Source organism: Microtus pennsylvanicus, chromosome 11 (genome assembly GCF_037038515.1).
Source record: "Microtus pennsylvanicus isolate mMicPen1 chromosome 11, mMicPen1.hap1, whole genome shotgun sequence".
Taxonomy (NCBI): Eukaryota; Metazoa; Chordata; class Mammalia; order Rodentia; family Cricetidae; genus Microtus; species Microtus pennsylvanicus.
Window position 1 is genome coordinate 12165341 of NC_134589.1, and position 14989 is coordinate 12180329.

Sequence of the window (14989 nt, forward strand, 5' to 3'; positions counted from 1 at the left end):
TTCAGGGAAAAAAAGTCAAAGCTAGGCATGGTGGCTACACCTGTGATCCCAGCACTTAGGCTGGGTTACATGGCAAGACTGTGTCTTGACCAAACTACGTAGAAAGAAGCAGGGGGTGAGGGGAAGTCCTTTATAATTGTGGGCTTGGCAGATGATCCTTACTTGGACACTATCAGGTAGAGAACATGGCTGGCTCTCTCCCTCTGTGGTCTGGGCTGTGTAGAAGAGGAGCTGACATTGTCTCTGTTTGTTCTGTGGCACAGCAGGAAGACGTGACTCTTTGAAAGGGCAGCAGAAAGAAATCCCACCCAAGCCTGTGGGGAAAGGCGTTTCATTGGGATAAGCATGAAGGCCAAGCAGCTGACTGCAGATACACAAAAGATGTCCCTGGGCCATCTGGTGACATCTTGTTCTCAGCTTACCTTTCTCCCAATGATGAGAACAATAGGGAGGGTTTGCTGGCTGCCAGCAGCTTCTCATTTTTTAGTCTCTTCCTCCTTCCTCCCATGATAGGATATCATACGGTCCAGCCTATATTATCTGTAAATCTTAGCAAGAGTCACTTCAATCACATCAAAACAATGGGGAAAAGATTAACAACTCACTACAAAAGAATCAAAAGAAATACCAATGCCTCTTGAGCACATGTAAAGAGACAGCCTCACTTATAACAATATAGACATGCAAACTCAGAACACGCCAAGATACCACTGTTCACCTACCAAGTTGACAAAGACCAAAGAGGCATAACAATACCGTGGTGAAGATGTTCCTGCACCATGCATAACAGGGATGGACAATCTGAGGAGCTCTAACAAGGACCTACTTACCTTTATTCATTATGTTACCTTCCTAGGAATTTATCACACAGACACACCGTCACATATAGGAATGCTGCTTGTCAACAACTCAGAATTTTAGGGAGTTGTATTATGCATTGGGGTTATTATGATAAAGCACGATGGAACAGGTGGCTTATAAACAAAATTTATTCCCCAGAATTTAGAATGTTTGGGAAACCCGGGGTCAAGTGAGTCACATGGTGGTGGGGCCAGGCCAGCTCTCTGGGATCGTATTTAAAAGAGTATTAACCCCAGTCCTGAGAGCTCCGCCACAAAAGCCTGATCACCTTGTTGAGATCCCCAACTCCTGATACTATCACCTTGGAGAACAGGACTCAACGTATGCATTTGGAGGGGGCGTGAACACCCACATCACATGTGCCAGTTTCCTTTCTGTTGCTGCTATAAAAAACACTGATGGGAAACATCGTAGGGGAGAAAGGGATTTATCAAAATTCCAGGTTCCAGTGCATGATGGAGAGGAAGCCACAGGAGTGGAAGCTTGAGATAGCTGGCCACACCACGTCCACAGCCGAGAGCAGAGAGAAGTGAAGGAATTCATGTTGCCTGCTTGCTTAGCTGCTTGCTGGCTTGCTGGCTTGCTGGCTTGCTGGCTTGCTGGCTTGCTGGCTTGCTGGCTTGCTGGCTTGCTGGCTTGCTTGCTTGCTTAGCGCTTAGCCTGCTTTCTCTACTCTTGGACAATGCAGGCTCCAACCCAATGAAATGGTCATGCCCACAGTGAGGGCGGATCCTCCCACCTCAATTAACAAGCAAGGCAACCACCATAGACATGGCCATGGGCCAACCTGACCTAGATCATTCCTCAACAGGGACTCTCTTCCCAGGTAATGCTAGGCTGTGGCGAGTTGACATTTAACACTAACCATCATACCATAGCGGGTTAATTACATGATTTCCACACACCAGACTATAACATGGTCTTTAAAAATGCATTCTAAATAGAGAAGTCGGGCACCATGGTACATGCCTGTAATTATAGCATTCAGGAGGTCTGGGCAGGAAAACTGGGAGTTCCAGACTCATCTTGACTATTATAGCAAGACCTTATCTAAAAAAAAAAAAGACAGAATTCTATATACTGAATTGAAAACTTCCCAATATTTTTTGATGAGAAGCAACAAAGCTTCATGAAAATCTTACTGCACCGCATATTTATTTTTTTAAATATTTTTATGGTTTATTTAACTTTATTTCATGTGCATTGGTGTGAAGTGTCAGATCTTAGAGTTACAGACAGTTGTGAGCTGCCATGTGGGTGCTGGGAATTGAACCCGGGTCCTCTGGAAGAGCAGTCAGTGCTCCCAACCACTGAGCCATCTCTCCAGCCCATGCACCGCATATTTAGAATTAAAGGTGAAAACAAAGAATGAAAAAAATAAATAACTGGCAACATCCTTTGCCTCCAGGGAACAAGAAGATGCCAGAAATTTAAAGTTTTGAGTTATTTAAACATGGTTTCTATTCAAAACTAAATAAGTTAAAAAAAGAATCCAACATTCAACATTTTATGGTGCTTTTTACCCAAAAGAGATGCCATGGTTTTTAGGGAACATTTACCAAAGGAACTTCTTCTCTGCCTAGGGAAAGGAGTGGAGAGTGGCTTTTACAACTCAAGGTCACATGATTTGAAAATAAGGTATTTTATTGATGGGAGCAACAGCCATGTATAGAGCGTTTAATACTTAATGCTTCAATTTCATGCTGTGTGCTTTTTCTTTTCCTTTGAACTAAAGTTAGTTTTAAAACTGGGGTACTGTCGTGATAGTTCACCCTGTCACACAGAACTTCACATTATATAAACCGATTTTCATATATCCATTTAAAATATAGTGATGTTCTTTCAAAGGCTAACCGGAACCTAAGTCTGCTTTTTCTGATACTTCCTGCTTCCTTACCCTTCCTCCAAAACACACCCTCTCACCTTGTGGCTGCTTCTCTTCTGTGTGTCTAACCTCATGCCTGCTTAAACGGCATGGTTTTTTCCCCAAATCATGATGGACCAGATCTCCCTTTTAGGATATTTCTTCCTGTGCAAAACCACAAAGCAAGGGCGTTATATTGTCATCATATCTCTGAGGATGCAGACCTCACTACTACGCAAGTGTAAGAGGAAGCCCTGGTGCCTTAGTTTCTGATAAAGCGGGATCAAGCTAACTGCAGCTTCAAGGATGTTGAGTCATACAGGGATATTCTGACCATCAAGAGACACAGTGACCTGACACTCTGCATCGTCCACAGCTACCTCATGGATAGCTCCTTGTCTGAAGGTGCTCTGTGGTGGTTCCTTTTTAGACTAGGTAGAGGCTCTTTTTAGAAGCCATCCTTATCCACAGTTTAGTCTGTTGCAACTACATGAATTAGATACACGAATAAGTTCAAGGATAGCCTTGCCTTGAGTGTATTCCTCGGGAAGGTTTCACGGGTGTCCATCAGAACTGCCAAGGCCAGCTTTGTCATTTTTCCCAAGTCCTGTCCTCTGTCTTATCTGGTGACCTTGACGACCTCACCCCCAGCTAGGATCCATTGAGACACTCTGTTGGAAACCTGCTGTCTCCCTCAAGCCTGACAGGCAGGATGGCGGAAGCAAAAGGACTCTCTGGGTGTTTAAACATTTTTATTTTGTAAACACACATCCACCATCAGATGGGCTAGATCTGGGCAGCCAGCTTTTCTGAAGGTAAAAAGGCTCTAAGCTGCAGCATTTGCCAATGGCCATGGTATAAATGCTCCAGCTGTGGTTGCGTTCATAGCTAACTCCAAGTTTGTGTCCGAGCCAACCCCAGCATCCCACCTTCCGCCACCCCACCCTACCTCACCTCCCATCCCACCACACCCCCTGCTGTCTACTCGGAGTGCTCCAGTTAAGTCGCCGCAAGAAATAGATCAGTCTTTGCAGTTTTACTTCGACCACTAAAAAGACACACAGAGGGGGACTTTCATCCTCCTCCACACCACTGTCCCAGGAAGAGTGGGACTCTGGCTCTGGTAAGGCCAGCAGAACCAATCAGAGATGCATGTGCCCCCACCTGAGAGGAAACTGTGCCAATGACAGTACTGACATTGTCCTCGGTTTGCCACTCACGGGTGTTTCAGTTTGGATGCTGCATCCCCAGCCATGGCTGCAGCTGCAATCGATTTGACATCGCTTGAGAAAATGTCACCTCATCCCCAAACCCAGCTGGGCCAGAAAAAAACTGTTTCTCCTCCATGTTCTGTGTTGTTCTGGTTCAGGGTGACTGACTTGGCCCGAGACTTCCTACTCCTTCCAGAAGATTCCCAAGAGAGTCTAGCAATCACACCGCTGTAGCCTCCAAAGAGCCCTGGGAACTTGAGCCTGCCAGATTTGGGGGTTTGTTTTTGTTTTCTTTATTTTCCCCTAAAAATAAAATGTTAATAAGGGAGAAGTTGGCTAGAGACCTGATCAACCATTTGCCCTTTCCCTTGATTTTTATAAAATGCTACGTCTAGAAAAATGTAATGTTGGTCGTTTTCAGTAATTATAAAAATAGTACGCGTTGATCCTTTGTTGGGTAGGGGGAAGAGGAGTGACTCACAGGCTTGACTCCAAACTTCAGAGCCCTCCCCAGCCTGGGTTCCCTCCCTCCACCTCAAGATCAAGGCCAAAGGGGCTTACTCTTGTGGAAAAGAAGATTCAGCCACTGGTTTTTTTCTGCTCCTGGATCTAATGTCTTAAATAATAAGAGTATGTCATTGTCTTGTCTAATCATTTGTATACTTTGCTCAGGGTGTCGTATCAGGAGGGCAGTGAGTGGGGCTTTAACATTGATAATGCTTCTTCTCCAGTACGGCAGCAAACTCACAACAACCGTGAACTCGTTTGGCCTCGCATGAGACAATGTTTAATTTGAACCGACATTTTTTTTATTCTTTATAAAAGGAGATACTTAATTGGAATAACAATCTGGATTTCCAGCTTCCTTTTGAAAACTCAGAATAAATTATTTGCCCGGAAAATGCTTTGTGAGACAACGAAAACCACTTTCTTTTGTATACAGCTCTAGTTCTAAAATATAGATCAATATCTAGCTCTCAGCAGACATTTGATGAATGAGTGGTGTCAGTTCAAACAACAGTGAGCAAAAAGCGAAAGCGGCCGTTCCCTTTACCTGCAAGTCTGCTCTCGCATTTGACAAACTCCTCATTGCTCCTTGCTGCCTTCAGCCTGCATTCTTTGCTCGGCTAAGCTGCCTGCCCAGCCTGAGAACTCTTTGCTCCTGAGTAGACAGTTGCTTCAGGCATTTGAATCAGTCGGCCCTCTCTCTGTGACTGTTACAAAGTTTATATGTCTCCTGCCCAGTGACCCCAGAGAACTCAAAGAAAAAAAAAATCCATCCAAAAATTGGTTAACCACTCAAGGGACAAAGTAATAGTCTGAAACATGAACTAAGTTGTCTAATTTAAGAAAAATATTAGACCAGGTATGGTGGTACATACCTATAATCTTACAATCTCAGCGCTCCTGAAGCAGGAGAACTTCAAATGCAGGGCCAGCCTTGACATGGTAGATAGATGGATGAATAGATGGTAGATAGATAGATAGATAGATAGATAGATAGATAGATAGATAGATGAATAGATAGTAGATGGATGGATAGATAGATGAATAGATAGTAGATACGTACATACACACATATACATATACATAGATAGATACATAGATACACAATAAATGATACATACATATACACATGATAGGGAGAAAGGGAGGGAGAGAAAGGGTGGGAGGATGCAAGGGAGAAAAGAGAAAGGAATTTTGGGCATATTTTTGGTTTGGTTTGGTTTTGGTTTTTGAGACAGGACCTCAATATGTAGTCCTAGTTGTCTTGTAACTCACTGCGTAGACCAGGCTGGCCCTGAACTCACCGAGAGCTGCCTGCTGGTGCTGGGATTATAGGATATATTTTAAAACTAGATAAAAACATAGGCTTAAATCACTAGTGTGTGGCCTTTCTGCTTTGTGAACAGAGTATGTACCATCTTCTACTCCTTTATATAAACTCCCTTCAACTTAGAGACCAAAACAGTACCCAGTTTGTTCTGAAGGTCAGAAGTCTTACGAGGACACGCACGTCGACTTGTTCTCGCATAAGATTAAAACCAAGGTGTGGACTGTCTATCTGGAGCTAAGGGGCCCCCTTTGGAGCCCCTTCCAAATGTTGGTAGGCTGAGTTCCCCACATGGCCCTCAGCCAGGAAGCAGTCTCAGCCCTTAGTGACAACTTGGTGGTCCTTAGACTTGCCCACTCCACCTTCGGAGCCGACCACCATGGTTGGGCTCTTCCTAATGCTTTGTGTTCTACCTGCCTTTTCTATACTACCAGCATGTTTGCTGACGGTCAGAGAAGACCTCTGCTTCTGAAGGTCATAGCAGAGAGACCTCAGTGATCGTGTTCCATCCAACTGTACCGTGGAACACTAGCGTGGTCACGATGGCGAGGAGTGGTCAGACAGATCTTAATAATCTCGTTCCATTCAGCTGTATCACAGAACACTAACGTGACCATGATGACGAGCAGGGATCTTAGACCAGGTCTGGGAATGAGTCATGGAATGTGTGAGGCCAACTTCAGAATTCTATCTATGAAAACATGCTCATATTTTCTTAGCACTGTGAGATGTGCTTTTTCAAAATGTATTCTGCCTTTAGGTACAGTAATCTAAGGGCCATTCCTATAATGAGGGCAGTGCCTGGTCCCCGTTCTCCCCTTCCTTGGGCAACCTAGAGCTGAGGTCTCAAATTTCATTCTGGAGGTCAGGAATAAGAATGTATAAACACAACTGTCTCGATCCATTTAAACCACTGTAACAAAACACCACACACTGGGTGGCTCATAAATAAGAGAAATGTACTTCCCACCGTTCTGAAGCCTGGAACTTCCAAAATCAGCGTGCCAGTCCACGCAACATCTAATATGTCCCTATTCCTGGTTCGTAGTCAGTTAGCTTCTTGTTATCATTTTGCACCTCAAAAGAGGCAAGACTGTGTCTCTGTGGATCTTCACAGGACACTGATCTGATTTAGGAGGTCTCTGCTTTCTGGGTCCACACATTTACACAGGTTCCTCCTTCTAATAGCATCACTTAGGAGGCCAGGATTTCAGCGTATGAACTGGAGGGGGGGTGCAGAAACATTTTGTCCACCATAATAATTAAGATCACAGATGGACGCAACCTCTGGCCTTGGAAGAGTCATGGGGGAGAAAGGAAAACTAAACATGGACATGGGATAGTGCCAAGATGGCACAATAACTGTTTTTTAATATTTTAAAGGCTATAATGTAAGGAAGGAATGTGCAGTGATACTTCACTTCTTTGCCTAACTCCAGGAGCCTAAAATAAAACTCATTAGGGAAGGAATAAGAAGATTTTTGGCTCCGTACTAAGGGAGGTGAACAGATTGTTTGAGTTCCTCTGCTTGTGGCACGATGCTCTCCTTGGCACTGCTCCAGACTGAAGAGGTAACAACTTAATAAAAATGACAAGAGGAAGGGGAGTTGGGTTAGGTGGGCCTCTAGGTTCCTCCTCCTTCTCCTTCTTTTCTGTGTCTTCTTCTGTTCCCTTCATCCTCCTCTCCCCCTCCCCTTCACTTTTACCCCCACTCTTTCTCCTTCTTCTTTGTTTTTATATGCACAGGTAGGGGCCCATGGTTGATTTCGGGCATCTTCCTTGATCACTCTCTACCTATTCCTCGAGACAGAAGCTCTCAATTAAACCCAGAGCTCACTTACATAGTTAGTCTATCTGGCTGGCTTGCTCCTCAGGGATCCCCTGTCTCTTCCTTCCAAGGTTTGAATTACGGAACAGCCACCATACCCACCCAGTGTTTATACAGGTTCTGGGGATCCAAACTCTGGCCATCTTGCTTGTTCAGCAAGTGTTTTAACCACTGAAAGATCTCCCAAGCACCCACACAGACACATTTTATCTTTCCTTTAAAAAGAAAAAACAATAGCCGGGCAGTGGTGGCGCACGCCTTTAATCCCAGCACTCGGGAGGCAGAGGCTGGCGGATCTCTGTGAGTTCAAGACCAGCCTGGTCTACAGAGCTAGTTCCAGGACATGTTCCAAAGCCACAGAGAAACCCTGTCTCGAAAAACCAAAAATAAATAAATAAATAAAAATAAAAAAAGAAAGAAAAAACAAATGGCATGGCTCAGGCTGACTTTGAACTTATTATGCAGCTGAGTATGACCTTGAACTTCCGATCCTCCTGCCCCTTCCTCCTGAGTTCTGGAATTTCGAGCCCGTGTTTCACACCCAATTTATGTTGTGCTAAAGACCAAACCCAGGCCTTCACGCATGCTAGGCAAACACTCCATGAACTGAGAGCTACATCTCCAGCATTCCCTTGAGTTCTTTCCAACCATGAGGTCATTGTTTGACGATGACATTACTACTTCTTTTTCAGCTGTTTCTTTGGTCCAAATCCTCCAGTATTTTCTACTTGTTCTCCATCCTGATGGGAAATGTTACAGTCTAAGATCAGCTTCACCACATCCTCTTCTCCAGTTACCTGTTTTCACAATCACGTTTGATAAAGCAGAAAATATGGAATGTAGATAGAAAGAAAAAAATGGTAGATTATTCAAAGGCACAAGTATCCGGCCAGCAGAGCTTTGAGGGGTGACCATTGGGCTGAGACTCCGGAAAAGAGAGCTAAAACCAAGGATAAGAAGGATAAAGTATAGGCAAGACAGAGGTGTATCAGGCTTTGTCTGGAGACAGCACAGGGTCATAAATGCCAGCGAAAACAAAACACAAGGAACAAGATTGATCCAACAGACTTGTGGTAGGAAGCTCAGTGAAATTTACAAACGTGGTCTTGATAAGATGGCATTACTTCCAGACTCAGAACCTAGCTAAGCAGGCAGCCTGATTTAGCCCTAGATGGGAAAGCAGCTCTCAAAAGACCAAACAAACAGTGAATTCAAATGTCAAGAACAAAAGGTGGCAGAGGCCCAAAGGGGTCAGAGTGGTTATTCAATGCCAAGTGTTAAGAACTTCCCCAGAGACTAAGGAAGTCTTCATCCAACAGCAAGTTGGAAACCATGTCACTCACCGTCGGCTTTGGAAAGAACCAAGGTCAGATGCTGAAAGGCTGGTTCCCAGGTGACAGCATGCCCGGATGAACAGCCTAATCATGTCCCAGATTCCCAGGGTCATCTACAGCCAACATCTTAAAAGCCTGATAGAAACTGAATTTGTCATTGCCTCCTCAGGGCTTCTTCCACACGAAGGGAAATCACTTTCATGAACATAAGATATAATAATTAATAATAATAAAATAACCAGGCAGGAGCAACGTGGGAATGAAGAAACAACTGATAGTAAAGAAATACACACACAGAGAAAGCTGGATAGGGCAGGCTGCGCTCACACTGATGGAGGGTTCTACTATGCAACCAGGGAATTCAGCACATTTGGTTAGCAAGGCCGGGTAGCTCAGGAGGAGAGCAGTCTCAGGTTCAGGTTGTGGTCCTCATGAAGGAGAAAGCTGAGGGTGAGAGTTTTTGCACACACTGATCAATCATTCATAAACTTTCAAACCTGGACCAGAGGAAGGGTTTCTCATTTCTCTGGGACTCCCCTGAGGAAGGGTTGGCCACTCTCATGGGGTTGAGGCACTGGGGTTGTTGGCATGACCATACCCACGTCAACAATACAGATTTCCTCAGGAATTCAGCCACTCTTCTCACATCATTGAGCTTTGTTTTCGCACTTAGCCGAAGATGTATTCTAACATGTACCTCAAGAAAGGGCGAGGTCCCTGAGAACACTGAGGGAGAAAGAGCAGAGAAATCATAAGAGCCAGAGGACCAAACATACTAATGTGAAACAGTGTCTTCTGTATATGAGAAGGATGCTGCAAACATGAACTCTCAACAATACAGTGATCCGAACAAGACCCACACAAGATCATACCAATTAACATGGGCATCATGGATGAGGGAAGGGCTCTCAAGGCTGTTGGTGGGAGCGGGCCACTTGTTTGTCCCAGTCACCTAGCTAGCTTACACCCAAAATAACCACACAGAAACCATATTAATTAAAACACTGCTTGGCCATTAGCTCTAATTTCTTATTGGCTAACTCTTACATATTGGTTTAACCCATCTCCATTAATCAGTGCATAGCCATGTAGCAGTGGCTTACTGGAGATTCTAACTGGTATCCATCTCCAGCAGAGGATCCATAGCTTCCCTTCTTCTGACTTCTTCCCAACATTCAGTTCTGTCTTTCTCCACCTACCTAAGTTCTGCCCTATCAGGCCCAAACCAGTTTCTTTATTCATTAACCAATGAAAGCAACACATGAACAGAAGAACCTCCTACATCGCAAGACCACACCCTCACATTGGTGGATGGCTTCTGAGGAAGGGGTAACGAGTTTTATTTTGGAACAAACCTCCAGATTGCAGGTTGACCGTGCCCACATGGTCAGTCACACAGCAAAGTACATAGGCACAGACTAAATATACTCAGTAGGATGTGTGTGTGTGTGTGTGTGTGTGTGTGTGAGAGAGAGAGAGAGAGAGAGAGAGAGAGAGAGAGAGAGAGAGAGAGAGAGACTAATATAGAGGAAAATGCTATGAATTTGGAAGTGTGGTGTTGGGGGGTACTAGAGGAGTTGGAATGGGGGAAGGAGAGGTGGATATGATGAAAATACTTTGTACTCATGTATGAAATTCTGAAAAAGGAAATTTATTTATAAAGCAAAAAATAAATAAATAAAATGTTTGAATTTAAAAAAAATGTTTTAAAGAGCTGTTACCTGATCAAAAGTAGCTCACTGTCTGCAGATAAAATGGCCTTTCTAAGGAGAGGAAATGTCCTCAGCCCATGTTCTCTAAACTAACAGAAATCATAAAGTACTAAGTCCATCCACCCTTGTGAGCTGCTGTTCACCATAGTTGGGCAGAGGTGGAGAGGAAGAGTGCACATTGCCATGTGTTGACTATTTGCACACTCGGAATTCGTTCATAAGTAGGAGTGGTAGCCCCTAAGGTACAAGAGTTTGAAGGTGAGTTTTTCTCTATTTCCCTAATTACTTCCTAAGCATACTGCTTGCCTCCCAAGTGGGACTCTCTGAAACTGTCAATGCCTTGTAAGTTTCTGCTTTTATCCCTACAGGAAAATCTATTGTAAGGTCAGTCAGTGAACAGCTATTCATCCTTTTCCTCGATGTCAGGACCCACACCCTTTGCTCCCTTTCTCCTCACCAGTTGCCTTCTCTCCACCACCTCCCTGTGCTTTGGGATATAAAATATTGTGAAATATAAAAAATAGACTTTTATTGGCAAAGTGCAGCAAGAGTCCCACAGTATAGGACATGCCTACTTCTACTCCTAGCCGTCTGCCTTTTCTTTCCTAGGATTCGTGACCGTCCATAATCCAGTATTTGTGTCTATGCATAACCGTGTAACTTGGCTGCTTCTTGTTAAGACTGGAAGCTTTCTGAGCGCAAGGAGGAAACAGGGATTGTTTGATCCCTGTGATATCCTAAAATCAGCCTAAGCCCTAGCCAGTAGTAGATGCTCAACTGCTTGTTGAATACGTGAAAGCATAAACGGAGTGTCCAGACAAAGTGTTCCCTGGTTCTTTGCATTCTTATTCCACCAATTTAACCACCCAATCACTCTCCTGGCTCTTCCAGGCGGCACAAGATATACAAAGAGCAATTCAACCTCACCTCCTTGGATCCCCCGCTGCAGTTCCGGCCAGAGGCCAGCTGGGTGCAGTTCCACTTGGGGATCAACAGCCATGGCCTATACTCTAGGTCCAGCCCTGTCGTCAGCAAGCTCCTCCATGACATGAGATACTTCCCTACCATCAGCGCTGGTGAGGTTCATGGGGTTAGCCAGGAGGAACTCTCTTTCTCCCAGAGGCTGAACTGAGCCATCTCAGCCCAGGCTCCGGGAACTAGTCAAGGGTTGCACCCCTATATGATTATACAAGATTAATAAGAAGCAAATTGCGTTCCATTTGAAGGAGATCTTACAGCATTAATCTCATCACAGAAAGAAACCTAAGACACAACAAAGACTTAGATGCTCTGCTCTCTTCATGGAAAGTGATGTCATTGTTTACTAAGTGCATCCTTTGTACCAGGTGATGCGTTCTTTCTTATACCCATCTGGCATAAACATCACTACCATTTATAAATGGGGTTAGGCAAGCTGGGCAAAGCCAGTGCCGGAGCTAGGATTCAAACAGAGGCCTACTGACCCCAAGTTTGTGCTTTCAAGCACTTATGACAGGACAAGTGACATGAGAAGTTATTAGCAGAGACTAAAAGAGACAAAGAATGGCTGGAGTATACAGGGAAGGGCTAGAAAGAATGGAGTCTGGGCAGGAGCAGGAAGACACTGTAGCCTTCTGGGTCCTCATGCCTAAGATTCCCAAGCTTACATCAGTCCCTCCTCCTGTGGGGTGGGTCCAAGCTAGGAGCCTTTCTTTGTTGGGAACACTGCAGGAATCGCTCATTGCCCTTCTTCTCCTTCACAGATTACAGCCAGGATGAAAAGGCCTTGCTGGGGGCCTGTGACTGCTCACAGAGTAAGTGACCTGACCCAACCTTCAGCTTCCAACGAGGGTTCATCCTGCCCAGTCTCTGAGAACTCAACACTCCCACCAGCCGCCCATACAAAAAGGCATCTTAGAAACTCTGGGGAGCATCAAAGTGGTCAAATGTGATGCAGGCCAGAGTACCAACAGCATCATTAGGGAGCTTGTCAGAAACACAGAATCTCTGCTCCGACTCTCTCCACCAGAATCTGATTGTTGACAGAATAGCTGGGGATTGGAATAGGATTTCAGATCCAAGAGGCACCTATACAGGACAGTGGTTCCTGGTGCTGCCTCTTACCCCTGAGGGCTTTAGAACGAGCTATCGTCCAGCTCTGCCTCCAGACGTCTGGGCTCAGCTGCAGAGAGGGAGGCCCATGGCAACGTTTTTAAAATATCCCAGCTGATTCTCATGCAACCAAGGTTGAAACTTACTGGGGGAAATGTCAGACAGAATGGTAAAGCCAAAAGAAAAAGGTATCGGGGCTGCCCTGAGGGTGCTGCAAACCCATCTCAGGTAGATCTGAACAGTAAAGCCTGCAAGCTGCCCCCAGCCCTGAGGGGTCTCCATTATGTGTGCTGAACACACATCTCCACATATGCATGAGATGACACACGCCTTGAGATGACACAAACCTGGAACTTGACAAGCTTAAGTGGGAGAATCTTGAGTCCAGGGTCAAACTGTACTACATAAAAAGTTCAAGGCCAGCTTATGCTATACACAGCTGACCCTATCTCAAGGTGAAGGAGGGAGAAGAAAGGAGAGGAGAGGTGGAGAAGGGAGGGCGAGGAGGGGATAAGAGGGGAGAGGGAAAGGAAGGAATTGAAGAAAGGAGGGTACAGAAGAGAGATGAAAAGGCAAGAAGAGTAGGAAGGAGAAGGGAGGAGAGGCAAGGAAAGGGAAGGGAAGAATAACAGGTTAACAAGAGACATGAGTGTCGTGATAAATCTTCAAAGTCATGAATTCTCAGGTCCATACATGACATTCTCAAAAATACTCTTAAAACAGGAAGCAAAAGCTCCTGGGTTTGATCCAAGCATTGCAAACCAAATTTGATAAAAACAAGAATATTACAGTCTTAAAGAATCTTAAATGGAAGCCATTATGGACAAGGACACCTAATTCAAAGACATCATAGCAGGGAATCTTAAGATCACAACTGGAATGGAAAGAGAAGCCTGGTCCTTTTAGGAAAACAACCTATGGGGAGTTTTAGTGCATATACTTGGGCAATCCTGTTCCCCAAATACCTGTCCTCTTCCCAAACTGACAGAATAACTGTACTGAGTCTTCTGAACACGGCCAGACAGGGTGGGGTTTGCCCCTCAAGCTTCACAAAGCATGTTGCCTTTGGGGTCTTCTTCAGTAACAAAAAAGGACTGGGTTTATGAGCGGTGCCTCAGTCATGAACTTAAACACCACCCTTTACCCTTCATAGTTGTGAAACCCAGTGGGGTCCACCTGAAGCTGGTTCTGAGGTTCTCGGACTTCGGGAAAGCCATGTTCAAACCCATGAGGTAAGTGAACCTTCCTCACCGTCATGCCCCTGGTGGCAACTCTGGAGATAGTAAAGGTAACTCAGTATCCTCATCTATGTCTGCCCCACATGTAGAACTATAATAGCCACTCTTATTGTTGAGTTGGGTCTTCGGTAGCATCGACACTTCACACACCACATGAATTGTGGGTTTGAACATCAAGAGTCTCATGAACCTCATGACCCAAGTGTTACTATAATGTCCACCCCGAGGTGAACATACCAAGCCCGTGAGAAGCCAGCTTCTCCCAGACTCCACACTGCACATAGCAGGCCCAAGAATTACAGCCAAGCAGCAAGGCTGCTGAGCTGACTCGCTCCAATAATGAATCCTCGGCCTTGCCCAGGACCAGCAATCACCCTCTCTTTGACATCGCAAAGTTTACTTCACACAATACTTGCTTTGACTGAAAACAATGAGGAAGGTTGCTATGAAGTCCTGTCCATGTATACGCTAATCCGTATTTTATTCATAACACTTTCCATGTCTTCGGACTTTATAGTACATGTCCATGAGTAAAATGATGGCAGACTTTGGTATGTGCATGCATTCATGTGTGTGGGTGTGTGTGAGCATGTGTGGGTGGGTGGGTGTCTGTCTGTCTGGGTCTGTGTGCATGTGTGCACTACCAGCCCCCAGGGGGTCTGCGGGACAGAGGCCTGGGTTTCCTGGAGTAGAGTGTAATGCCTTGGTTCGGTAGAATGTTCTCTTGTGGATGACTTAAATAGGAAAGAATGTCCCCATAAAGGGTTCCGTTGCTCGAGTCGTGTGTTCCTCCAGAGTCTTCTGCCTTCTCGAGCTGTTTATTCGTGTTAACTTAGATCCGCATTTTGCAGTCCACTGACCGAGGAGAAGCCTACTGAACAGCCCAGTCATCGGCTGTGGTGGTAGAGCCGAGAGACCTGAGCTCTGAATGTGTCTCAGCCTTCTGACTTAGGGGACAAAAGCACCTCTTTAAGTACAGGGTTGCAGTCGGTGAGCTGCGAGTTGGATTCCCTTTG

At 45.1% G+C, this 14989-nt stretch overlaps 1 protein-coding gene across 2 annotated transcripts in view; it reads left to right on the top strand.

Annotated features, from left to right (window-relative positions):
- Fam20a (FAM20A golgi associated secretory pathway pseudokinase) overlaps positions 1-14989 on the top strand; it is a 50914-nt gene that overhangs the window by 28620 nt on the left and 7305 nt on the right. For both annotated transcript variants that reach the window (XM_075990251.1, XM_075990249.1), the window contains exons 2-4: positions 11536-11720; positions 12387-12437; positions 13889-13967. In XM_075990251.1, the coding sequence (XP_075846366.1) occupies positions 11536-11720; positions 12387-12437; positions 13889-13967 (315 nt within the window). The remainder of the gene's footprint in view (positions 1-11535; positions 11721-12386; positions 12438-13888; positions 13968-14989) is intronic.